At 40.7% G+C, this 25,839-nt stretch overlaps 4 protein-coding genes across 8 annotated transcripts; 2 read left to right on the plus strand and 2 right to left on the minus strand.

Moving 5' to 3' along the window:
* Positions 1-789: 789 nt before the first annotated feature.
* Positions 790-15,121, minus strand: LOC107219470 (AT-rich interactive domain-containing protein 4A). 3 transcript variants are annotated; one of them, XR_006905291.1, is made up of 10 exons: positions 14,633-15,121; positions 13,889-14,325; positions 13,530-13,775; positions 12,251-12,455; positions 9,739-12,143; positions 7,986-9,655; positions 7,083-7,676; positions 6,822-6,962; positions 5,815-5,965; positions 790-998 (listed from the first exon to the last, which is right to left on the minus strand). XR_006905291.1 is itself a non-coding variant. In XM_046745129.1 (9 exons), the coding sequence occupies exons 1-9, from the start codon at positions 14,636-14,638 to the stop codon at positions 5,922-5,924; spliced, it is 5,748 nt and encodes a 1,915-aa protein (XP_046601085.1). In that variant the 5' UTR covers positions 14,639-15,121; the 3' UTR covers positions 4,522-5,921. The 3 variants fall into 3 exon arrangements, 2 of the variants coding, with proteins under 2 accessions (XP_046601085.1, XP_046601086.1); XM_046745129.1 differs by lacking the exon at positions 790-998 and having other exon boundaries at positions 4,522-5,965; XM_046745130.1 differs by lacking the exons at positions 790-998; positions 5,815-5,965 and adding an exon at positions 6,090-6,435.
* Positions 15,122-15,385: 264 nt separating this feature from the next.
* LOC107219486 (protein arginine N-methyltransferase 1) lies at positions 15,386-19,428 on the plus strand. 2 transcript variants are annotated; one of them, XM_015657722.2, is made up of 2 exons: positions 15,386-15,599; positions 17,130-19,428. In XM_015657722.2, the coding sequence occupies exons 1-2, from the start codon at positions 15,534-15,536 to the stop codon at positions 18,210-18,212; spliced, it is 1,149 nt and encodes a 382-aa protein (XP_015513208.1). In that variant the 5' UTR covers positions 15,386-15,533; the 3' UTR covers positions 18,213-19,428. The 2 variants fall into 2 exon arrangements, with proteins under 2 accessions (XP_015513208.1, XP_015513210.1); XM_015657724.2 differs by lacking the exon at positions 15,386-15,599 and adding an exon at positions 15,986-16,137.
* Positions 18,878-22,940, minus strand: LOC107219487 (exocyst complex component 5). Its single transcript, XM_015657725.2, has 6 exons — positions 22,764-22,940; positions 21,929-22,375; positions 21,284-21,861; positions 20,706-21,194; positions 20,012-20,519; positions 18,878-19,912 (listed from the first exon to the last, which is right to left on the minus strand). Exons 1-6 carry the CDS (start codon positions 22,794-22,796, stop codon positions 19,814-19,816), a joined length of 2,154 nt encoding a protein of 717 aa, XP_015513211.1. The 5' UTR covers positions 22,797-22,940; the 3' UTR covers positions 18,878-19,813.
* On the plus strand, positions 22,903-25,736 carry LOC107219467. Of its 2 annotated transcripts, XM_046745131.1 has the most exons (8): positions 22,903-23,026; positions 23,424-23,576; positions 23,885-24,073; positions 24,303-24,494; positions 24,723-24,917; positions 25,036-25,230; positions 25,309-25,443; positions 25,519-25,736. In XM_046745131.1, the coding sequence occupies exons 1-8, from the start codon at positions 22,910-22,912 to the stop codon at positions 25,633-25,635; spliced, it is 1,293 nt and encodes a 430-aa protein (XP_046601087.1). In that variant the 5' UTR covers positions 22,903-22,909; the 3' UTR covers positions 25,636-25,736. The 2 variants fall into 2 exon arrangements, with proteins under 2 accessions (XP_046601087.1, XP_046601088.1); XM_046745132.1 differs by lacking the exons at positions 22,903-23,026; positions 23,424-23,576 and adding an exon at positions 23,601-23,701.
* The last annotated feature ends 103 nt before the right edge of the window (positions 25,737-25,839 follow it).

Genomic DNA, 25,839 nt, shown 5'->3' on the forward strand with positions numbered 1-25,839 from the left:
ATATATATATACATGTAAAAAAGAAAGAGAAATTATTTACCACTTGAAATCACGTGCGTGAGAACACCACACATGTACATACTTACAAAGTGTGCTCGCATTCCGTTCATAACCAAACATTCATACGCGACGGTTCCTGCTGCTGTCATCGAAGTGTTACACGCTTTTATTGTGTCACCCGTGACTCTGTGGTATAGAAACTAGAAACACGCGACTGTCACCCACCGATTTCGATTCCTGGCTCAAGGATGGGCAGCACGGATAAGGCGGTGATAACCGGCTTCATATGCAGGCTGTGCAGTAAAATGAACCGATTTGTAATACACATTTACGGTGAGGAAGGAGAGCGCATGAAACTCGCTGAAAAAATCAACGCCTATTTACCTATAACGGTAATTAATTGACAAACAAAGCTAACCACTTGTAATTTAATTCGGACAACAAAGCCTTGAAAGATAGTTTAGCTCAAAATTTTCGTTCATTCGATGTACATTTGTAACATGTCATACATTTTTTCAATACAGGTCAATATGAACGATCCTTTGCCTAAGACGGCTTGTCTACACTGCATTCAGCGGCTAGAAGCGCACCATGAACTGATGGAACAATTCATGTTTGCCAGGCGAAGACTGACCACTGAGAATAAGGCGAATTCGGTCGCCTCTTCGTCCTCCCCGGCATCAGTGGTGGATGCCGCTATGCCTGCGCCAAGCTTGCCGCCCTGTTGACGTAGCCATCCAAGATTAATTACTCGTTAAAATAACTCTACTGACCTTTCGCTCAACGACATTGTAAATCGATGCCCCACTTCCACAGTTATCCCTGTACTTTGCGTTTTTTTTTTTTCTTGTGTCTCGGAATCAGACATAAGTATTGTACGTATCGTTCATCACCATAATTATGTGATATAATGCCGTAGAGGAAAGGCGGGAGCAGGGTAATTTTTTGCCACGATGTTAAATCTCTATTCTTCTACTGCTAGCTTTTCACATCTAGATCTGAAAACAGATGGATAGATACATATATAGATATATAGGCTGATGAAACATTATTGCAGAGATATAACAGCGTATGTTGTGATACACGATTGGTTTGTCTATTTCTTGTTTTTCTAATATTTTCTTTCTGTGTTTATAACAGATCTATAATATGCAGATGGTAAAGTATAGAGATTTAATTTAAATTCGTTGATCGTAATTTGATGAAACAAATAAAAATACTATTGCACAACTCCAATGTCGCTGGGAGATATTTATAGGACAGAGGGTGCTGTATGTTCCGAAAGGAGAAGTTATCCAACAATTTTGATTAATTTGAATTATTCCGTTATCTATTTGATTGAAAATAGAAACGAAAATCAGAAGATGCCATACAATAATACCAAAATAATTATAATTAGTATGAAATGAACTTTGGCTCTTCTTCCTTTTCTCTGTGATTTTATCCGATGATTTACATCTATGCCAATGTTTCCTTTTTGTCAACGATAACCAATTTGTTCGATAATTCGGTCATATTGACTGAGGAGAAGGAGGTTCTTGTTACGATGCTCCCATCTTTTGTCTTCGTACATTTATTTCTTTGCTTAATTTTAACTTTTTTGTGTGCGAATAGATGGGAAGCCAATGTTTCCCACCTTAATTTCTTCGTATTTTCGAGTCTTATTGCTTTGCTCTTTCAAGATTCATTGCGATTATCGCGAACAGATAAAAACCAAAATATTCTGTCTACAGAGAGTGCAAATTTCCCCTTACACGAGTGGAAAAATAAACTTTCAAGGTTCCATTATTAAAATTGCGACATCTAAATGTAGAATTTCGTATTTTTATATAGTTTGAAAAAAGGGAAGAGAAAAAAAAACTATAAAAACAAAAGCATGGCCAAACATCGATTTCAAAATTCCGCTCACGCGCGTTTTTTCGTCGGATACTTAGATGCGAGTGAAAATTGTTTGCCAAATATATTTCACAATTTGGCTATAATTCTCATGTTACACAGTACTAATTCTCTTTGATAAAATACTAATCGAGGGAGACAAGCTTGAAGATGAAATAACATTGGAGAAAAAAAATTTGTATCTGCAAGTTTCATATTTTCAATACTTAAAACGCAATACGAAGTGAATATTCTGGTATAACTCTTGTTCTTTTCTACGTCGAACAAGTGGATATGCCAATTGTAAATTTACCAGTATAATAATTTCATGTAATGAATAGATATTTAAATTAAATTAGTACCCGTAATCCTCTAGGTGCCGTATATAGTAATGTATGTATAATGATATTATAGTGTTGTACACTACAAGTATATTTGTAAAATTCTAATTATTGTATTATGTGTTCACCGTAAATTGTATCTTTTTCTTTTTCGTCTCTTACTTTTCTATAGTGTATTGGGGCATGTAAATGTTACAAACGCGCCGTATACACAACGTCCAATCATGTATGGTAAAACAAACTGTAATATTGTTATTGATACTAATATAGTAATGTAATAAATAAATATCTGTATAAACGTGTTGAGAAACAAAATGGTGACTTCCCTTCTACATAAAAAAAAATTTGTTATAAATAATAATAATATTACCCAGCGGGTACTTGAAAGTAAGGAAGAAAAAAATCCATCGGATCGTTGAATGCTGTTACTGTTATGATTATTTTGTATTATAGTAAGATTTATTCATCGATAATAATAATAATAATGCCCCTCGTTTAAAAGGCAATAAAATCATATACAATATATGTACGTATTTATTAGAATATTATCGATTTATGACAATTATTGACCCAGCAGTTTTTGTAATCAAGAATCGCTCGTCATTCGTACTTCTGTGTAATGTATGTACGCCATGTGGTCAACTTTAGTCTCCTCTCTCTCTTTCTGAGTCTACACAAAATTATCTGATCTGCGTTTCGTAACACGAGCTGCCGTTTACTTGAAAAATCATAACAGATCTACGTTTTGTTTCAAATTCTGCGGTGAGAAGTGCACTGAATTGTATTCACGTTTTTCAAAGAAGTCCTCTCGCTACTGACATGTGATATATGCTAATATTTTTTTCGTGTTTACTTTTAAATGCAAAAAGTGAAACCACAAGCTTCCATTGTATCTGCGTTTTTTTTTTTTTCAATTCTATTTAGTAAATCTTGGATAAACGTCGTACCTGGTGATTAATTTAAATACACGCTACAACTACTGTCACTCATCGGTATCGTCATTATTTACAAATTATTTATGGATAAATTTCACGACTCATCGGCATTTTAGGAAGAAAGTTTCTCACCCTGTAGTTATTTCTATCTCTATCTCTCTCTATCTCTCTCTCACTCTATCCCTCCAACTACCTCAAACTTTTTCATACTCCAGGTCGTTATAAAAAATATACCTACTATATATAACAACACGTTACATCTATATAAAATTTCAATTCTTTTGCGAATTTACTAGGCAAATATCGCTTTCCAAAATGGTATTGATCTTTATCTGTGTGCGTGTCTCCAGCTTTTGATTCTTATTGTAAGATTTCAATCGCCATTGCGTTCTCTCCGTTACATTGAGAGAAAAGAATAAACGATAAGAAAAAAAAAAAAAAATAATAAAAAATAAAAACTAAATAATACGTATTGAAACCGATAGTACGGGACTTTCCGGTAATTAGTACGATTCTAAAATCTAAACTTTAAGAAAATCTGCCGATCAATATTGTGTTGTTAGTGTTACATTACGAAGTATGAAAAACGTGGCAAAGGATACTGGTTTCATCCACATTGTCTGATACATTAGTATTCCTATTATTATAATATGTATAGTATAAAACTATTGAAACATGTACTGTTTATATTGTAGCAATGGTCGATTTCATTTCTATTTTCGTCGTAATGATACTTAGAGATTTACGAAAACGAGACATTATCCTCCTTTGTTAAATGCATGCATATAACGCAGAAATATGCAAGGATATTTATGTAGATACACGTAATTAACAAAGGTTTTTTTTTGTTCTTTGCAAATAATGATCACAATTACTTCAATCACTTATTACTCATTGTTTCATTGGAAAACAGTATCTTTCAACGCGTTTTCAGGTTCTTCCGTTTTTTTTTTTTCTTCTCGATGCTTCATTCCTACGGTATAAAAAACCGAAGACAAAATCGTACAAAATCGAACGATTTTGTCGTATTGAAATTTTCCCCACGCATCTATAATTAAGTATAGCAATTCTACTATGATAATTTTAGGTCAGGAGATTTTGTTGTTCCCAATTATAAAGTTTGAATTTTTTTTTTTTTTTCCTTTATCGTTGACAGAAGACTCATATTACTTAATGTCGTTGCTAATTGAACAATTTTTTGCACTCTATATACACGTATGTGTACAATATACACATTTATACATACACCTATGTGTATGTATATATACAGGGTATTCATGTTAACTCTGGATACACTTCTAGGGTATGTAATGTAATGACGCCGTTATAGTTTGAAATTCATCCTAACAACAGTGGAGAGCTTTGAAAAATTTGGTACCACGCCCTTGTTCGTATTGTAATGAATCGGATAAAATACAAAAAATTGTTTTGTTATTTTTCTCATTGTTTGTAGTTTTTTTTTTTTTTTTTTTTTATGCTTACAGTTTTGTTGACTTTACACAAAAACTTTGTACTGTTGTCTACGGCTGAATAAAACGTTAGGTCGAAAGTGATCACATCTGATTCGTTAGACTACTAAGAAGCGCACGGTAACAAATCCTTCAAAGCCTGCCATAGCTGTTAGGATGAGTTTCCGACCATGGGTGTCTTACTTCAAAATGCTTGCCTAGGCAGCGCCTACGCACTCTAGAAGTCTGCCCAGAATTAACATAAATACCCTTATACTTAGGGAATCGCAGAACTAACTATACACACAATGACAGAGGGGTTCGAACTGAATTAATTATACATGAAGAACATGTGGTCTCCGAAGGCGCATTCGGCAGATACGACCAGTTAAAAATTCGTCTTGCAACGATTGGTTTTTGTAATAAATTTTAATATTGGAAATACTTTCATTTGAATTTCTTAAATTTTAAAGCGTTATCCATTTCTATGGCACGTCCTCGTCGTCGTGTTTAGTGAAAATTCAATGTCGTGAGTATTTTTGTTTGAAATTTGCAAATCGAGCGTGTTTGTCAACAAGACTTCTACGAAACCTATGCCGCAGACTCGGTTGGCTGAATGACGGCTCTAAGCGAGATTTTTTAACCGGCGAATCTTAACGCGACTTCGCAGATCTCAGATCTTCTTTGGGTTAATTTACTCAGGAGGGGTCGCCCCTCTATCGCCCCTATAATTTTGTGTACATACGTAATTCTTGGACTCCCTGGATAACAAAAATGTCAGAAATAACGCGAAAGTTCAACATGCATACCATAAAGAATGATAATGATATTTCAAATGAGACACAATTTGAAAAAAAAAATTTTTTTTAAATAAAAATAAAACAAAAAACACAACAACTTATAACGACGCGTACGCAATTATCCATCGAAGCATCATATCTGAAAATTAATATTAGAATGAAATCTAGATCGTAAATGCTATATCTACAACTTTGATTAAACGTTTAAATGTTAAAATACCTATACCAACGATAGATAGACAGACAAGTGTGTATAATACGATAGAGATAAAAATTGTCATGATTTTTTTGCCACAATTGCAGGTGCCCAAATCACAAACATGATGCTCTTCTTTCTTCTCCTTTCTCTATTTCTTCTTCTTTTCCTCCCAACGCATATCCTACTCTAATATAATGATCGTTGACTACAACTCACACTGAATGTTTCATATTTGCACTCGCGTCAGGCGGCTTAAGTAGTTAGTTTGCTTTAAAATTCTGCTCGATTGTTGCTTTTTTGTCCCTCTCGTTTTTGTTTTCTCATCACGAGCAAGCTTGTTGCATCTCTGCTTTGGCTGCCTTCAATGCTGAAATAATCATCAATTAAAGGTTTCGACATTGAAGGACTATACCAAATTTTTATTTTCATTTTACATGGCCATCCCTATCCTTGTGTAAAGTTCTAGTAATATGTAAACTAAACACCCGATCTGATATTTCATTTTTGCTTCACATTGGAGGAAACAGAGTTTGTCGACTATGCGAATGATTCGGTGCGAAAAATCAGAAAATTCCAAGTTACATCTCTCGACTTTTTTTGTCATACAGAAACGTAGCTTTATTTACATTGCCTTAAAATCATACATGAAATTATAGTTCGAATTTGTGGTGCACAATCTGAATCATAAACAATGGAAGAAAACCTTTAATGATTTGACTTTATAACTTTTAGGACAACGATGTTTTTGATTAAAAGTGAAAAATCTGATTTATCGAATGTCCCCCACCGTATACCCACTCGCTCAATAATTCCAACACTCTCATTCCGAGGGTGAATCTGTAATACCAAAGGTAAAAAAATCTAAACAAGACGAATTATTTGTTGCTTCTAAAACAAAAACTATTTACGCACGCAATAGAACAGACACTAAGCGCTATATTTTCAACAGATAATATTTACGAAGCTTTGATCACAGAGCCGAGTTAAGTTAACCCAATTACAAACGAGTTAGTAAATTTGGTTGCCAAATGACAGAAGACAGATCATAAATCAGATATTCGTGGAGAATTGGCATGAAACGTATTTGGTATATAAACGTATTAGAGAAGCAGGAATATCGGATCAAGTTATTTACATGAGAAAAGGGCTGAAGTTTGCGCTCAAAATAAAAAATGTGAAAAAAACAAAAAAATTGACGTATTCAGCGAACCATTTCAACTTACCTTCACGTTCTCTCCGTCTCAGTTTTTTTCTCCTTCTCTCTATACCGGCAAGTTCTACCTTAACAGCGTTGTAAGTCTTTCGTAATTCCGCAAGCTTTTGCTGCAGCACAGCGATACGCTGGCTGCCATCCAACTCGGGATCTGTGAAGAAAAGTTGTTTTCCGAGTTTATTTTTCAGTCAATAACATAGACATATGAAACGTGTGCTTAACTTTAGTTCAATCATCTTTAATTTCAGTCCTTAAAAGGACGTCAACTCACCGAGCTCGACGTAAAAGTTATACTTCAAAGGTCTAGGTGACCTGGTTGAATAGGTAACGAGATCTGTAACACTTGTTGCAATATTAGGATGATTGGTGACGTTCGAATTACCAGCGCATATCATATTAGAGCTTTCGCTGGTGTCGTCGCTGTCACTTCCGGCGGCGGAATGCCGCATGGAATGCCTTGACGAGTGTCTAGTGCCTGACGATTTTTTTCCAACGTTGCTACCGCATTCGGAATGTTTTCTGCTACGTTTCCGCTTCTTGGGTGATTGGGTTTCTTCGGCAGTTCTCTTGGCGGCTATTTTTGCCTCTCTCTCCTGACCACCGCCTTCGGAGGTGTTATTCATGCAGGTATCATCCTCGCTAAAACCTCCGCTAATACATTTGCCAGCTGCGTCGTTGTCCGCCTCTGAGCTATCCCTATTCGACTTGGTGTTGTCCTCCGACAGCGGCGATGATCCACCTGTTCCCTCACCTCTCGGTGAACCCGATATGTTTGAAATAGTCGAATCCGGGGTCGTGGGCGGCGTGTTGTCCATCACTGGAGCCGCCTCGTTACTCTCCCGTCGTTGGACTGCCACAGGAGCCGCTAATTATGCAAGCAAAAACGATCAACCATGAAATATCTCAAAAAGTTTCTAGGTTCCTCAAGTTCTTGGAACGTAGCCTTCAGGTACTAGTCAAGGTGGGCAAAACTTTTTTCAAATAAAACAATGCCGTGCAATTTTTTTGCTTCTGATTCTATAAAAGTACCAACTCTCCTTGAGATTTGACAATGTTTAGACTATTAGGATTAACTATCTTACTTGGAGCAATGTCAACTGAACTCTGGCTGCTAGTTTCAGCTTCGTGCAGTTGGACACCGTGATATAACGAAATGAAGGTAAGTTTGACGAACCTGGTGGTTGTGGCTGAGGAAGAGGTTGGGGAAGAGGTTGAGCTCTAGATCCAATAACGAGGGCCTGTTGGACGGGCAGCGAGACGGGTACGGAAACGTCGGAACTCTTGGACACCGCGACGCTGATCGTAGAAACAGTACCAACACTGGCAGAGGTCTGGCCAGAAGTCGGAGCGCTAGCGAACGGCATTTCCAACAAAACTATGTTGCTTTCTGAGACTTTGACCTGGGAGGGTAGTTGATTGGCCGCAGAAGCACCGGCCTGATCGACGCTGTCGATGACGGGAGCCGGGGAGCCCGGAATCTCCTCTTCACAGAGAAGAGAGCTGATGTTTTCAGCCTCTTCTTCGGTTTTGGGCAGCGGTATAACAATGAGAGGTTTACACTCTAGAACAGCAGGGTCCTCGATGGGAGGCTGAATCTGAGCGTTCCTTCCTTCCTGGATGTCCTGGAGTTTCTCAAGCTCGGCTCGTAGCTTAATGTCGAAATTCGAGGTGGCGTTTTTCTCCTCTGGCAGTTCCTCGTTGTCAATGATAAGACGCTGCTCCGAATCGCTGCTGTCCGTCGAGTCGATGAATTCCTGGCTTATGACACGTTTCCGCTTGTCCTTCTCCTTGTCCTTCTGATCACGATCTCTGCGCTCCTCCTCCTTCCTAGACGACGATGAAACCTCATCCTCTTTCCTCTTCTGTTCCTGCTCCAGCTTATCTTGAGCGAGTTTCTTTTGCTCAGCTGAAGTAGCCGCGGCTTTGGCTTCCGCCGCGCGTTTGAGTTCGGCCTCCTTCTTCATCTTCAACTGCTGGAGTTCCTCCTGTTTCTGCTTGATTGCAACCCTCATCGCCTCCTCTCCAGTCTTCTCTTCTTTTCCATCTTCGCCTCGCTTACCAACACTGTTATCGACGTCCGCGCTTTTCACCGATACCTGATCATCCTTACCCTTTCTCACGATAACAGACGTCTCCGACTTCTTCGACAACTCCTTCGCCGCCTTCCTCTGCTCCTCGTCCTCCCGTCGGCCATCCTTGGTTTTATTTTTGAATGCCATCGCTGCTGCTGATAGTTTTTCCTCTATCGTCGACGTAGCCGGGAGTCTGGTGCTGATCGGAGCCGGGGCTACGAGGGCAGGGGACAGAGCGGGAGAAATTTCAGGCGGTTTGATGTCAAGAGTTTTCGTTTCGGCAGGAATAGTCGCAGCGGCAGTCGCGACAGCTGCCAGCGAAATTTTATTGGCGGATTGTTTGATCTCTGCGCTAGTTGCCAGCATCGACTTGTTGCCACCGGGTAGTGGTTCCTCTTTGGACGCCTTTTCTTGGTCCTTGCCCTCCTCCTTACTGAACTCCATGGTATCGGGAATGTCGTTGGATGGAAAAATTTCCTGTTGATAAGTGAAGAGATTCTCTTGCTCGGCCTCGGAAACCTCAGCCTCCGATATGATTAGCCTGTCCTCCGGGTCGTCGGCTGGTCCGTCCTCGTCACCGGGCAGGTCGCTGAAGAGCAGGTCGAGCGTTGTTGCTACTTTTCCAGCCTCCTCTGCTACTGGAACAGGCTTCAAGGGGCTGAAAGAAGGAGATTCGCAGAGCTTATCGAATGCCTCTTCGCAGGCGAGCTGAGATCTGGCCTTCCCGGACGGAGGAAGAACATCCGCGTCTTCCACCCTCTTAATTAAAGATCTGAAAATTCGAAATGTGCAGTCAGACAAGGATAGTAGTCTTGAGTCAATACATTATAGATGATACAAATGCAAATGACAAACCTTCGAACTCTCTTTTTTGGATCGCCGTCAACCTCGAGTTTTATTTCCTTCGGCAACGGAGGTAGTACCTTCTGTTTTTTCTTCGGGCTCTTCGGCTCCTCGTCGAAAACGCGTTTTTTAACCTTGTCCTTCTCACCGCCCGAGTCCCGTTTGTTTCTTACTTCAAATTCGAAAGGTTCCGGTTCTTTGAACTCGTAAATATCTTCTGTGCTCTCGGCAGTCTTGGTTTCAACAACGGCTTCGAGTTTGGGCGGCTCTAACTGTTTCTTCTCTGCCTTCGGTGATGCGGGCATTGGGACCAAAGGCTTGTCCTCACTTTCCTTCTCCTCAAGATTCGCCTCTTCCGTTTCCCTTTCAACCCTAATCATGTCGAGTTTGACAGCCTTTTCAAAGCCCTTCAGCTCCGATCTGATCTGGTTCAGATCAAAGTCCCGACCCTTGGGTTGATCCTCGTCGCTCTCAGGCTCTGACTTCACTGCCTGATTCTTTCCCGGCGTTCTCCTGAGCCTGCGTCCCCTTCTGAGCTCCTCAGGTGCATCCTTCTCCTCCTCAGCTTCGCTGCAGTCCTCGGTTTTCACCTCATCATCCCCGCGTTGCCTCGTGTTTTTTTTCCGCTCCTCCATTCCCCTGGATCTTGTCCTTGTTTGCTCCGGCTCCATCGTGTCTGATTCGTAGGCATCGCTGTCGCTCTCCGATGCCACTGATATGTCTGTATGACCAGACATGCGTCTGGTACGTCTCCGCGGTTCGAGCCCCGAGGAGTCGTTGTTCCTGGTAACTCTGGTCTGCCTTCCTACGGCTGGAGTCGCAGGGCTCTTCGTCCTGGAACTTGAACTTGCGACCGAAGACGGTGTGCTTGATCGGGGTGGGTGGCCGTCCTTCTCCTTCTCGTCCCGCTTTCCGACATCCTTCATCATCGACGCAGTTGGTATTGCAGTAGTTACGGAGGTAGGCGCAACACTGTGTGCCCTTCTCCTGTTCTGGGCTGACGACTTGGCTAGTTTACTAGACGCAGAGGAGCCCGCAGTACTTGGAGTCTGTGGCCTAGGAGTGGTCTTGCCGCGCTTTACGCGACCTTGAGTCTGTGTGAAATTTTGCGCAATCCTGGAGCCCTTTATCCACTCGTCGTATCGCGTGTTCCAGCCAGTGTAGTGGACCAGGTAAACCGGCTCAGCACCCTCTTTCTCTATATCGATTACTTTTGCCTCGTACGTTACTTTAGACTCGTGGTTAGGCCCGTAGTAAACCTTGAGACGATCTCCGAGGTCAACCACCCCTTTGTACGACGGTGCGGGATCGGTGGGCATTTCCTCCATGGGCCTCGGCTTTTCCGGCTCGCTTTCTTTGCGTTTTCTGCCGCGCTTTTTCAACTCTTCTTCGGTAGGTCGGCGCTGCTTCGGGGGAATCTTCTTCTCAGTCTCTGCGGATGGTGTTCGAACGTCTCTGGGTTCGGTAATCGATGGTTTACCCTTGGTCGTGTCATCCTTGGACTTGGATCTGGTCACGGTTAGCTGTTCTTCCTCTTTCACCTTGTCTTCCGCCTTCTTCTCCGACTTTTTCGCATCTCCCTTCTTCTTTTCCCCAGTTTTTTTCTTTTCATCTTTGAGCTTTGCTGGCGGCTTTGCCTTTGGCGCCAATGTGGCAACGATTTTCTGTGATTTTTCGCTAGACGACGATTCCTCCTCCCCGTCGATGTTCACATCGCTGTCTTGTCCACTCCCGCTCTCCTCGAATTCCTCCTTCTTCTTAATCTTCACAATCTCCTCCTCCTTCATCGGCTCCTTCTTCACCTCCTTTTTCTCCCGTTTTTCCTCCTCCTCGATTCTTTTCTCTTTCTCCTTTTCCTTCTCCTTCTCCTTCTCCTTCTCCTTCTCCTTCTCCTTCTCCTTCTCTTTCTCCTTTTCTTTTTCCTTGTCCTTTTCTTTCTCCTTCTCCTTTTCCCTGTCTTTGTCTTTCTCTTTTTCTTCCTCCTCCTTCTCAATCTTTGTTGAGGGCATCTGTGGCGGGACAGGCGTATTCCTGTCTCTGTCTCTGATCAGACTCCTGCCGGGTCTCTGTTTCCTGGTACTGCCCCTCGGGTGATTTACCATTGTGCAACCAAGCTTCCTATAAAAATCTTCAAAAGAATGAAGGAACTTTTTGTACTGTTGTTTCACGGCGTTCTGAGTTGACGACGTACTCTGAATGGGAAAACCGAGTCGACGAGTAATGGACTTCCATTGATTCTGATTTGTGACACGATTGTAACCACCCAGTTTGTAAACGGCTCTGAATAGTCTGTACAAGTCTATATCCTGTGTCCCTATCATAGGACAATTGTTTATCGGAGTTCCTCGATCGTCCATAAACTTGTAAAGCTGTGCAACAAAGTGATCCTTTTCCTCCCTTGGCTCGTCATCGGAACTCTGAAAATAAAAAAAAAAAAAAAAAAAAAAAAAAGAACAAAACAGATTCGATGCGTGAATCGGTCAGTGACAACCAAGTTTAAACATCATGGATTACAGACACTTACATCGGAATCCAGTTCTGCGTCACTATCGCTGTTCCCGCTAGAGTCTGCATTGCCAAATAAAGAATCCCTGTCCCAGTGAGGTGGAAGTTCGTTTTTGTCGAGAAATAACAATGCCTTTTCAACGGCAATTTTGAGCGCATTATTCTCCACCTTGTTAACCAATTCTTTGGTGAACTCTGTTGCTTCCTTCTTTGGAACGGTGTAGCTGAGGACAAAACAAGTAACATCGCGTATTGTTGCCGCTAGGAAAGTGAGAGAAGTCGCACAAGAGGTGAATATCAAAGAATGGCTGGACAAAAATACGTTATCATTAAATGTAGAAAAAGAAGAGTAAATATTACAGTTGTTAATCACAGAGATTGTATATGAAGGGATTTCAATGGATATGTTGACAATTAGAAAATATCAAATGTAAACGAAACTAAATGTTTGGGTACAATAAAACTTCTCTTAACGGACAAGTTAGAAATCCCTGACAGAAAAGCATAATTGAAAATGTATCTCCCAATAATGGACACTTCTCTATAAAAGACAAGATTTTCCTTCCCGAAGGTGTCTGCTATTGGCAAGTTTGACCATATTACAATTAATAAGCATCTTAGATGGAACTGCCATATAAATTATCTTATTAGCAAAACAAAGTATATGGTTTACGTGATATTCAATCTAAGTAAAATATTATCGTTTGACAACCTATAATATACATTACCAGACTAATGGATTTATATCTTAGGGTGCTAGAAATAAAACTACTCTGCAAGCACTGAACAGTATAGATAATAGGATTATAAACATAACGAAAATGGCAGATAGCAAAAAAGTTATATCATTAAATTTACATATGCAATATACAAATAATGCAACCGCCACTAGAAACGATAGTATTACACTACCGAAAACATACAGAAATAAAGGTCAAAGGAATCATTTATACTTAACTACATACCTATTATTTCAATAAAATACCAAGTGAATATGAAGCAAGAAAAAATCGCTACAAATCTAAAATGAAAAGAATATATTCAAAATATGATAAAAGACTGTGTAAGATTGAAGGTTTACGAAAATATGTAAATAAATAAATTGAGCAAACAATAATCGTTTTATTTCTCAAATCTATCGTAGTTCATAGGTATTCTTAATATTGTCGAATTGAACAAACTGAATAGAGATGATAAATAATCTCTGCAGCAGAAGGTGATTATTATGCAGATTCTATAGACATGAACAGTATTGGAAGTGTCTTTCGATAAATGTAAATTCAAATTCAAATACTCACTATCTGGCATCCTTAAATGAACGAACTAGATAGTCATCTCGGACACGTATCCTGACTGTATCCTGGGCAGTTGGAGCAACTACCAACCCTGGGAACCAATTGTCCTTTTTCTTCTTGTCTCCAAGCTCTACGCACACGACTCTACCAATCTCTGGTTCTGTTTCGACTTGTTCTTTTCCCACACCTCCGGAACCTGATTCTCTGACACCTCGCGGTGGGCTTTCCTCATCGTCGCTGCTCTCATCCCTGCAGAACGGTTAACGTTTCATAAGACAAGACGGAGATAGTTGCATTTTCTGTCGTTTTCTTCGGTTTATACTTCTTCCGGAGCTTGAGTCATAATTATTTTTAGCACTTACTGAGCTTGCCTGGATCTCCGCCCCCTCCTACCGCCGATAACAGGATTACCAAAGTGTTCGGGATGAGTGAGAGGCAGCTGATCCAAAGTTTCACTCTCTGCAAAGTGTCTGCCACTTTTCAGGCACAAAGCAGTTCGTCTGAGAGTCGTTATGTCTCCGTCGTCAAAAACGACAGTGTACTGACTACAGTCTTGTATTTTGTTGACGGTAGCATCGACGAATTCCTTTCTGTCATTGTGCTTGGCTTCGACCAGCCCCCCTACCCTGAGCGTGCCTTTTATCTGATCATCGGTGACTGTCGCTGTTCCCAAGCCCTGCTTATACGTTACACGGCATTTCACCGACCGCACAACCTTCCTGATTTTAGCCTCACAAAACGCACCCTTGTACTTAGCGCTTACCTCCGTACCAACCGACAGATACGGTGGATCGTCTCCCTGGAAATTAGATGGTTAAAGGTACGTTATTTTTGTTACAAATTTTTATTCATTTTTATTCCGCGATCCGGATCCATCAGCTAGCGAAGATGGGATGAGAATATATGATACACAACATTGATTGAATGGCGGCAACGAAAAAGGAACGATTCTTGGGAAGTGAAAACATACGCAATACTTGGTGGGTGGGAATCAGAGTGGGAACAAAAAGCTGCGAAAACGAGCGAAGCGATTCCGAGATGAGGCGAAAACCAGAATGGTAATTGAGATATGTTGAAGATGCGAATTCGAGCTCATGGATTCTTACCAGCATTTTCTAACGTTCTACAATCTTCATAGGCAGTTTCGGTAGGTAGCCGTACTCGCACCGAGACATGAAAACGGTCGTCAGTTCCGAATATCCTCGGAAATAGTAAAGAGAAGTGATCACACCGAGAACGAGAAGGGTCTTTGTTGACCTCTTTCGCCTTATGCGAGAACGAGAATATCGTTGCTCTAGCTTATATCACTGGTTCAGCGACACCGCGGACAAACACCACTAACTGCCACAAACTGCTGTTGTTCCCTGCCCATTTCCCACTCCCATCGGTCGCTCGCGGAGTGCTGCTACCAACCACTTTGCTCTGACGATCAGGGCCGTCAATCCATGACGAAAAAAATACCCGCTCCCAGTAGTTCCGGAAAATTTACCATTTTTCCTTTCGGCGAATAATCGCATAATAATAGATCACGATATCCGCTGCATTTCTACACTTTACGTTACCCGCAAGCGCAGTGTCGGTATTTTAAACTCGATAGAGACGCCGGCGAGGCCTCGGTCTATCAATGATCTCGATGAATACGCGCCAAGCGTGTCGAACCATGTGACGAGAGACATTTTTTGGAACTTGTAAAGGCGTTGGCGACCCTGTATGGCGGCCCGCATTTCGCAGGGGGTCGAAGAACGTCAAAATACGTATTTAAAACGAATCGATGATGACTAAATCGGCGCTATACGATGGACTAATTGGTGTTTAATATTTTTTTACCCATTATCAGCGTAGTTAAAGCCGGGCGAAAAACGGTGAGACGATGAAGTGGAGATGTAGTCTCGCGGGCAATTGCGCGGCGCAGTGGACGCATCGGCTGCTTCGGCTGCTGCAACGTTGATAAAAATGTGAAACTACGGGGGCGACGATTCCGTCTGAATAGCCAGAGCGAAATAAAAAATGGCGGCGAACAGCGAAGTGCCGGTGGACATCAGCGAGAGTAACGCACTTGGCAGCGATCACACGGTGAGTTTGTAGTTTGATAAAGTAAAATCGAGCCGCGCGATATTCGCGACATTGTGCAAGGTCTACGGATATTCGTTCAAAGAATATTCCCTGAAATCGTGTTTCCGATGGTGCAATTTTGGTATAAGAAAATTCGGTTCGTCGTCATCGTCGTAGTTTCGTCGGACGGTAAAGCAGACTAAAACTATGCGCCGCCAAGTCGACCGATTTCACTACGCCGACTAAAATACAAAGAATGTACAAATGCCTGGCGCTCTTTTCGATATTACAGATTTTCCCAATCACGCCCCGAAAGCCGCACATCATAATGGCCGCAATTTTCACGCCTGACAATGCGGTAATTTAGACGCCATTTATTTTGGCGCGTGCACGTGGACGTTTTCACGAGTCGAACGCCGCCGTCACGGACGCAGGCTTTCATTTTGTTTCCACGATCATCGCGAGTTATACCGCGTCGCGCTGTAACCGGGCTAAATAGTTGGTCAATCAAACAGCCGACAACCTTTCGTAGATTAGTTTAACGCACATGAACTCTATCGTAAGTAAAATCGACACGTGTCCAAGAATATCCAAATTTTATCCGATATCTCACAAGCGCCGTAATTCAAACTTTACACGAAACAGTCGCGGCCACCGGCTTCTTAAGTTTTCTAACCAAACAACCTTCGCCTCGTGTTTTGTAAAATTTACCATCAGACCAGAATTCATACAGTTAAATTTTTTACGCATTTGAGTATTAGTGAATTATTTCTAAAATCGTTCGTTAACTAGTATTTTGCATTTTCATCTGTTTATCTAGCTTCGGGATTACGGCAGACCTGAAAAGAAAATTTGAATTTGTTCTGAGATCTGTAATGTTTAATGTATCGATATTCTTTCAATTCACATCTAAAATCATATACAGAGTGTATGTATTTTTGTTTGAAAAATGTATAGACGTTGGGGAATTTTGTCAATGTTGAAATTCGCAGTGCTGCTTTCTTTGCCCTTTGATTTTTTTCATTCTTTTAGTCTCAGCAACAACAACAATATCTTGATCTCGAGAGGCAATGTGTTCAATCTTATATTCTCTAACTTATCAAATTCTTCTTGCAATATTTCTCATGATTCAATTTTTTATTGTGATGCCTTTCACTTGCTTCTCGATATCATGCTTCTTACCACTAGTAACAACTTGCTGAGCCGAACAACTTTATTGCCGAGGTGCCCAGTCAAGTTGATGTATCTGATCTACTCTCAAATCGCCATGTTGAATCATTACATTGTTCCATTTTTGATTTAATCGAGAAACATATTTCTAAGATTACTATCAATCATTATACCCATCCTAAGTGGTATCCTAAAAAAGTCATTTGCGCATTTCGTCCAAAGAAAAAGTATCATAGATTATTTGAGATGTGTAATTTTAGATTCAAACCATATCTGCACAAAAACCTGCTACTATGCAATGGATTCTAAAGTGTACTTATTGTCGTGTATTAAAGGATTTACACCTGTTAATTATAAATAAATAAAATTTCTCATTTATAGACACTTAAGATGGAAACCATGGAAGTAGCTGAGCCAGTGGTGCCATTGGGAAAGGACGCAGCGACGCCAAATGACAAGGAGGCAGTGTCAGTGGACGATATGACCTCGCGAGACTACTACTTCGACTCGTATGCACACTTTGGGATTCATGAAGAGATGCTGAAGGATGAGATAAGGACAATGACGTACAGAAACAGTATGTACCACAACAAGCACCTGTTCAAGGGTAAAACGGTACTGGACATAGGCTGCGGCACAGGTATCCTGTCGATGTTCGCAGCCAAGGCAGGGGCGGCTCGCGTCATCGGCATTGAGTGCTCGAACATAGTCGAGTACGCAAAGAAGATCGTGGAGGCGAACCAGCTCTCGAATGTGATAACGATCCTGAAGGGAAAAGTGGAGGAAGTGACTCTGCCGGATGGTATTGAGAAGGTAGACATAATAATATCCGAATGGATGGGCTACTGCTTGTTCTACGAATCGATGCTGGACACGGTCCTGTTTGCCCGAGATAAGTGGCTGTGTGAAGACGGAATGCTGTTTCCGGACAAGGCGACACTTTTCATATGCGGCATCGAGGACCGCCAGTATAAGGACGAGAAGATAAACTGGTGGGACGACGTCTACGGATTTGACATGAGCAGTATCAGGAAAGTTGCGATAAGCGAGCCGCTGGTGGACGTTGTCGACCCAAAACAGGTTGTGACGAATGCTTGCCTGATAAAAGAGGTCGATCTGTACACGGTAACAAAGGCGGACCTGGATTTCACGTCGCCGTTCAATCTACAGGTGAGAAGGAACGACTACGTCCAGGCTCTGGTCACATTCTTCAACATAGAGTTTACCAAGTGCCACAAACGCATAGGATTCAGTACGGCGCCTGAGGCGCAGTACACGCACTGGAAACAGACTGTATTTTACTTTGACGATTACATGACTGTGAAAAAAGGGGAGGAAATATATGGAGTGTTCTCAATGAAGCCCAACGCGAGAAATAATCGAGACCTCGACTTCAGCATCGAACTTGACTTCAAGGGTGAATTGTGCGAGGTGCACGAAACTAATACGTACCGCATGCGCTGATTCACACTTGGCGTATAAAGAGAAAATACGAAAATTGATCTAGCTACTTCCGCATTCTCTATTAGATATTAAGTCCGCCTTTCGGCCAATTCTCGTGGCTCACTCAGCCGTGCCACTCTGGTCCGATAACGACAAAAATTACGACCTGACCCGAGCCGTGGGTCAAAAGGAGAAGCTTGGATGTTCGCGATAATCCGTTGTGGAAAAATGGGATTCCATTTTTATTTAGGAGAAATTAGAAGAAATAATAAAAATTAAAAAAAAAATTAAAAAATTACCATACTTTACATTGATCTTCCTTGAAGAGGGACAAATTAACCAAACATCACAAAGATGAATTTTCCTATACAATTAATACTAATCCCCTGTAAGTTATCTTAATTATAACATATTTGGCTCACAGGTTCTTACATCAAATATTCTTCTTTTTAGTTTTTTCTTGATTTTAACTCGCTTTTGTCAGACAAATGGTATTCTCGATTAATGGCAAGGATGTTTCTACCCGCAACAGCATCCTTTTGCCATGCTATTGTTTTTGTTCATACATTTTTTTTCCTAGTACCAATAAAATTACATATTTACTTGGAAGTATAGGAATTGAAATGTAGACTAACAATTCGGAGTTTTTGAAGCTCCTATTTTTAACATTATTTTTGTTGTTCGACTTCAATGACCGATGAAAAATAGTATATGCTCCGAATAGGTTATAATTCAAATCTAAGCGATAATGAAATATTAGCCAATATTTCAAAAACAATGACCAATTCACATCATCGAACGTGGAAGTAAATGATTTATCGACACAGGGACTAGGCTATCGATTATTGTTCTATTATTGATTTCGATTCACATAATAATTGTAACAACGGAGAATCTTCTTTGTCTGAATTGATAATTCTAGTCAGGTAAAATCGGTTTTCTACTAGGTTGCTAACTAGACCAGGTAATTGTCAAACCAGCAGGCAAACGTATTTCTAATCATGCCGACAGACTGCCAAGTCACAGTGCAGCTGTATATATTATACTATGTATAATTTTTATAAGGAATCATTACTGTTTGTTAGATTGATGTGAAAACGGAAAACGGAACACGAAAAACAAACTTCTTTCCCCACTCTCATCCCATTTCTTTGAGTCCCATAATATGCCAGGGTTCCATTGCAACGTGATTATATAATTATGTATGTAACAATAAAATTAATACATTTGCTATGAATATCGCGAATTTTCGTTATTTCTTTGCCCTTTGATTGTTTGTTTCAAGTGACTGAAGAAAAAATGAAGGGAAAATTATATTCGAAATGAAATTGTGTCTCAATATACACTGAGCTTTAGTTATTTACAGTTTGTTTCCTACACAACTTTCCGCTTGGAAAGGTATATATATATAATTATATATATATATACACATACTATAATACATATATGTATATATATAATAATATATATGTATTAAATATTACGATTATTATTTACAAAATATTATCGTTATACCTCAATCGTTTTCGTATTCCTCTTAAAACCAAGATCGAGATGATCAGTCGTTCTTTGCGCAAGCTGTGAAAACTGATTGATCGCTTCTCTCTGTTGAATTCTACCATCTAGGCAGCAAGGCCTTTCAAACAATTTGCCAACTTCTGAGTCTTGTAGTCTGTCCTGAGCTGTATAAAATTTATCAATATGGACCTGTCGAGCATGGCCTGCAAAAAAAATAGGATTTGCAGTTCGATATGATATTACAAACATCACCGATGCTTTTATAGAAGCCAGAAATCGATGTGTCGTAACTTAAAACTTACCAATTGATCCCCAGTGCAGACCTGCTTCAAATTCTCAGGCTTGACGAGGAGCAAATTGCAGAGAGCGTGCAATGTGTCAAAGAGATTCGTGACTAGGCTGACTTTGAGATTTTTAGCACACTCTCTGTAAGCATTCATGTCACAAATGGCGCACATTGCGCCGGCAGAATTGAACTGAAACTGCTGCAAGTGTTCATATATCACCCTGTGGAATCTGACCCCCAATTCTGTGAGAACACTTTCGACGTTCTTTTCGTCCAGTCTGTCTCTTATGTGAGTTATCATCGTCGAAACGTATTGAACCACAACTAAACAGGCAGGGGTGTTCAACGTATCGACGTCCGATTCCGGCTTGAAGTCTGTCTTGCGCTGCTCATTCTGCAAGTAAATTTTCACCCAGCCAACTATCGCGTTTATACTTCGGTCCAAACCCGTGTCCAGTTTCAATTCCAGCTGCTCCAAGACGGCTTTCTTCTTCGCCAGGCAATCCCCATGCTTTGACGTTGATCTATGAGACGTGAGATGATTAGTACGGGGTCATTTCTTTAGAATAATTTAAACGTAAGATATTTCAACTGCTAACGAGAATTCCTTGTAAGTCAGAACCAATGTAAACTTTTCTGTACATCAGGTATCCAGGTTTTCAAAAAAGTATTAATGACGGATCTCTATTTGAAATGAAACAATTGCATACATGACTAGCGGTACGAGGCTGTCGTTGAATTGCTTTTCGAGCAGATGAATGATGGCGTTGCACCGTCTGACTACGTTGAAGAAGTGGATTTCAGGTTGACATCCGCTCTCAGGTATGGGGACACTTTGGAGTCCCAATTCCAGAGCATAGTCAACGTGTTCGCTGGTGAGATACTGTAGCAGGATTTCTAGTATCTGCAGAGCGTTTACAGGTAAGTCGCTTGATTGTGAGAGGATCTGGCACCGTTGAAAAGCCAGTTTGCTCTCCTGGAGTAGAGCGATGGCCAACTCCTCGGAGAGGAAGGTCTCACCGCCGTAATCTTCAATCTGGGCTATATTGATGTTCGTTCTAGTGCCGATTACGGCTTGCAAGTCTCTCCTCAGCTCCTGGAAGCCCCCGGTTTGCAGTTGCTTTTTCTGGTGATTCTTAGACTCGTAGTACTTGATCAACAGGGATGCAGACTTCTCACGGAGAGACTTGGTCTCGATACTGAAATCAAGGAAATATAATTCTTTGTTGGTCTACCGCCAATGAAGCGCAAAAACAGGACACGGAGTGGGCGGCTGAGCCTGTGTTACCTTATGTAGGAATCGAGATGTTTCTGAAAGATATTCCTGGTGAGTTTGGCGAGGTAAGCCTCGTCTGTTCCCATATCAAACCGCTTCAGATCGTTGGATAGTTTGATCGTCTTTGAGTAGAGGTCATAAAGATTCTTCAGATACTTGTCGGAGTCCGTACGATCGGTAAGCTTCGCCACAACGTATTTTTGCAGCCTGAGATGGTAAATGTTGAGGACAAATTTGGCCATAACTTGAGTCGGGTTAGCGAATACCTGCTGCATCAGTTTGTAGTTCTTGGTGCACATCGGTATGACATCCTGAAAAACATCCTTGCCGCCGAACGAACCCATTTGGCTGTGCTCGATGAACGCGTCGACACACTGCGAATAGCCCTTGAAGTGAGACAGGATCGAGGCCAGCTCCTTCATCCGTGTGGCGTCTTCTCCGCTGTGAGCCCTGGCAAACTCCTCTATCAAGCTCCGCTCAATCTCGTCGTACTTAGCGCTGATCTTCTTTTTGGCGCCGTCAAACTTGTCGGATGGAAGCTCTTGTGCTATCAAATGTAGTTTTTGTATCACGTCCGCTGCCTCGTCAAGCTGGGAAATCAGAAGCAATCGATAATGAAAAGTTAAACGACTCCGGAAAGCCTCGTTTTCTACGCACCGACGATTTGTCGGTGAAAACTGGGTCCGTTAAAGGCCCGGGACTCAGAAACTCTGCAAAGTGTCTCATCAACTTTTGGGCTTCGACGGCGCGTGCTCTCGGAGTGTTGACGCTCTCGAGCTGGTCACCCAGGTGCAGCACCTTCGTGGCGACAAAGTTGATTCTCTCGTCAAGCTGATGGAACAACTTCATGGCGTATTTGTTCTTCTCCTGGAGTTCGAGGATCTCTAGCGCGTGCCTAATCTCCTCCTCCTTGCATGCCGCCTCCAGCCTGTCGCATTTTTTCTGTTGTCGCTCCTGTAGCACCCTCAAATCCTTAATTGCCTGCAGAAACGTCTCGTGGACCAGCACTGGATCAAAGGAGCTCTTGTCTCCACCGTCTTTAAACGTGTCATTAACAGTTCTCCAAGCCAGGCGCTCCACAAATTCCTCGGAATCGAACGGCTCCTGAAATAGAAAGTGGAAAGAATGGAGAATGTTTTATTTATTTATTTATTTATAGTCGACAGGTATAAACCCTTTTCTACATGAGATTAACAAGAATCATTGCACGGTTTGCAAGTGTGAAGTAGGCATAGTTAGTGAAATTACTATTTATGGAGAATAAGTTTCTAGACAGAGTAGAGAGAAAGTATAAACTGGAATTATACAGGAATATTGAAATCTGGTAATACGTTCGAATGGAGAACTGACGTACTAGTAAAAAAATTTGTTAAAAATCATCTAACGCATCTGAGTGTTATATTTTTTTACTAGGTTATGATGGTTTGAATTTTTGATATCCCTTCGGGAATTCGACGAGAAATTCAGTTTTCACATGGGAATTAGTACTTGCCTGCTCCAGCTCCTTCATGTATTGTTGCATCATCTTTTCGTTGTTTTTGCCGAATGTGTTGACGATAATATCGGCGTCATCAAACTGCTAAGCGATCTGTCGCCTTGCGTGGGGCGTGTTGATAGCACGAAGTAAGAGGTTGACAGATGCTTGATTCGATCATGATTCGATTAATTCAGAAATTGGGGAAGGGCTCGATTCTACAGAAACCAGTTCTACCAATCGTATACCGTGAAGCGCGAAGAAAAGATTCAAATTTGAAAGTAAGAAAAAAGAAACAAGACGCCGCATGAATTGTAACATTAATGAAGGATTACCAAAACACGTGTATAAGTGTTGAAATAATTCTTCTGAATGAAACAAATTAAATCCACCCAATGAGCAATTTATAAAACTGGCGTTCTTGTAGGGAAAAAAGCTGAGTTTGCTGCTGCCCTTGTACAAAGTTAAAAAATTGCTAAAATTGTTTATATTTTGTTGATTAGGAACTTGATATTATACCTAGAAAGCAAAAATTTGATGTAGTACGGTAGATTGGTAATCAATTACTTTTGATCAGCTGAAGTCGAAGCATTGAATGGAAAATTAAAATCACCCCAACTTCCATCTCTCTCTAAATTATAATCTCCGTTTGGAACTCTGTGGCCGGACCTGTTACAGGTACTTTGGATGTTGCGAATTCGAGCGTGTATGTTTTTGTGTTCGCTCTTGGGTCCAAAGGACGTGTCACCTTGTGTGTGTATCGCGGATGACCCGAGAGACAAATCGGGTCTAAAGAGGATTAGCGAGCAGTTTAACCGCAAACGCCTAAAGGTAAGGTCTAGCGATAGTAATCCTTCGCAGATAACGTGTTAGCATTGTCGTTAGGTTTATGGTTGTTATAATTTATTTGCTTGACTAAAATGCTATCGTGTGTACCAGCCAGATAAAGTCGTGCGGTAATATTCCTTCATAGTTGACATGTTAATATTGTTGTTGAGTTTATTGTTATTATAATTTATTTCATTTTGTTTCGATCCAATAAAATTCCTCCAATCTTTAACAGACCTGAAATTGACCCAAAGATATGGTGGAAACTATGTGCACGACATGCGATATTACAATCCAATACCTAATTACAGATGGCTTCTGCAAAACAAAAAGTACAAAGTATCAGCGCGCAAGATGACGCAGCCGCCGAAATTGATGAGCATTCGAAAGAAGCAAAAGAAGCTCCCGAAGCTGGCAGCAGTAAAGTTGACGGAGCTGGTAAGTCGCCTGAACAAAATCTTCAACAACTGGACACCAACATAACCACTCCGATTGAGAAGGTGAGCCAACACGAATTCGCAACTTTGATCACTGTTCTTAAATTAGATTTAAATTAACAAGCAAACATATTAATATTGTGGTTGAGTTAATTGTTATTATAATTTATTACCTGTTTCGTTTTTGTTCCAACGAAATTCTCTAAAGTCTAACAGACCTAAAATTGACTGAAGGATATGGTGGAAACTATGTGCACGACATGCGATATTACAATCTAATACCTAATTACAGATAACTTCTGCAAAACAAAAAGAACAAAGTATCAGCGAGCAAGATTACGTAACCGTCGAAATGGATGAGTATTGGAATGAAGCAATGAAGGAAGCTCTTGAAGCTAGCAGCAGTAAAGTTGACGGAGCTGGTAAGTCGCCTGAACAAAATCTTCAACAACTGGACACCAACATAACCACTCCGATTGAGAAGGTGAGCCAACACGAATTCGCAACTTTGATCGCTGTTCTTAAATTAGATTTAAATTAACAAGCAAACATATTAATATTGTGGTTGAGTTAATTGTTATTACAATTTATTACCTGTTTCGTTTTGTTCCAACGAAATTCTCTAAAGTCTAACAGACCTAAAATTGACTGAAGGATATGGTGGAAACTATGTGCACGACATGCGATATTACAATCTAATACCTAATTACAGATAACTTCTGCAAAACAAAAAGAACAAAGTATCAGCGAGCAAGATGACGTAACCGTCGAAATGGATGATTATTGGAATGAAGAAATGAAGGAAGCTCTCGAAGCTAGCAGCAGTAAAGTTGACGGATTTGGTAGGCCTGCTACAGAAGAAATGTGTCAAAGAATGGACAGCAGAATGATCACTCTGACTGAGCAGGTGAGCCAACACGAATTTGCAATTATGATCGCTGTTCTTAAATTACATTCAAATTAAAATGTAGATTAATGCACATATTTTACTGCTATATTTTATTTATTTATTTATTAATTTCTAGCTCAAGCTAATCGAAGGGCAGATTGGGAAGCTGAATGTTCAAGATCCAAAATGTCGAAATAGAAAACCAATAGCAATACCTGAGCCTCCATCTCCTGATACCTTGACGGGTAAACCGTTACTTGCTGAGTTAATGAAAAGTATTGGTCAACTCACTGTAGAACGTGATATTCTTCAAGTAAAGCTTCGTATCATGGTGATTTAACTTTCTGACTGAATAACATCAGCCCCCTATAAGAACATTGTATATTTTACTTCGTTTTCTTCCGTCTAGGCTTCAGAAATCAAAGTGCACAATCCAAAATCGCGAGTAAGAAAGAAGGCCCAAGTTGCGATGACCGATGTAACCTCAGCATTTGACCTAGCGAAAAATGAACTACGTTTATTGGAAGAAGAGGCCGCCAATCTTGTGAGTTAATTTAGAATAATTATTTACTACTGGGACAAAGAAGCAGAGTATGTGAGAACAATTCTTTCATTACAGATCGAACCGTTCGATAAATTGACGGATGATGTAGAAGAATTCCGTTTCATAAGGAAATTAAGAGAGCAATTGGAGAGTGACGAATTGGTCCTTTTTAGGCATACAGGGAAAGAATGACGTGTGGCTTAAATTGCAGAGCGGATTAAAATAATCAGATTAAACTTTATATTATGTAACCATTTTTATGCGTAAATAAATAAATAAACGAACAAATGCAACACTATCAAGCTCTGTTCAATCAGACTAGTACCTTGCAGTAAGAACTTCACAATGCGCAGGTAAATTTGACTAACTTGAACCGTGAAACGTCATTGAATTGGA

The sequence above is a fragment of the Neodiprion lecontei genome, chromosome 7, assembly GCF_021901455.1.
Source record: "Neodiprion lecontei isolate iyNeoLeco1 chromosome 7, iyNeoLeco1.1, whole genome shotgun sequence".
Classification (NCBI taxonomy): Eukaryota; Metazoa; Arthropoda; class Insecta; order Hymenoptera; family Diprionidae; genus Neodiprion; species Neodiprion lecontei.

Bases quoted from the DNA above. Each gene is read 5' to 3' on its own strand.
- LOC107219487 (XM_015657725.2), bottom strand. From the start codon at position 22,796: ATGATGCAACAATACATGAAGGAGCTGGAGCAG. The intron at 21,862-21,928 runs GTGCGTAGAAAA...CTGATTTCCCAG, and splicing joins TTTTCACCGACAAATCGTCG to CTTGACGAGGCAGCGGACGT. The intron at 19,913-20,011 runs GTAAGTTTTAAG...TTTTTTTTGCAG, and splicing joins TCTGCACTGGGGATCAATTG to GCCATGCTCGACAGGTCCAT.
- LOC107219470 (XM_046745129.1), bottom strand. The intron at 12,144-12,250 runs GTAAGTGTCTGT...TTTTATTTTCAG, and splicing joins ACGCAGAACTGGATTCCGAT to AGTTCCGATGACGAGCCAAG. The intron at 7,677-7,985 runs GTTCGTCAAACT...TTGCATAATTAG, and splicing joins TCCTCAGCCACAACCACCAG to CGGCTCCTGTGGCAGTCCAA.
- LOC107219467 (XM_046745131.1), top strand. From the start codon at position 22,910: ATGCTTGATTCGATCATGATTCGATTAATTCAGAAATTGGGGAAGGGC. The intron at 23,027-23,423 runs GTAAGAAAAAAG...GACCTGTTACAG, and splicing joins GAAAAGATTCAAATTTGAAA to GTACTTTGGATGTTGCGAAT. The intron at 24,918-25,035 runs GTGAGCCAACAC...ATTAATTTCTAG, and splicing joins TGATCACTCTGACTGAGCAG to CTCAAGCTAATCGAAGGGCA.
- LOC107219486 (XM_015657722.2), top strand. From the start codon at position 15,534: ATGGCGGCGAACAGCGAAGTGCCGGTGGACATCAGCGAGAGTAACGCA. The intron at 15,600-17,129 runs GTGAGTTTGTAG...TCTCATTTATAG, and splicing joins CACTTGGCAGCGATCACACG to ACACTTAAGATGGAAACCAT.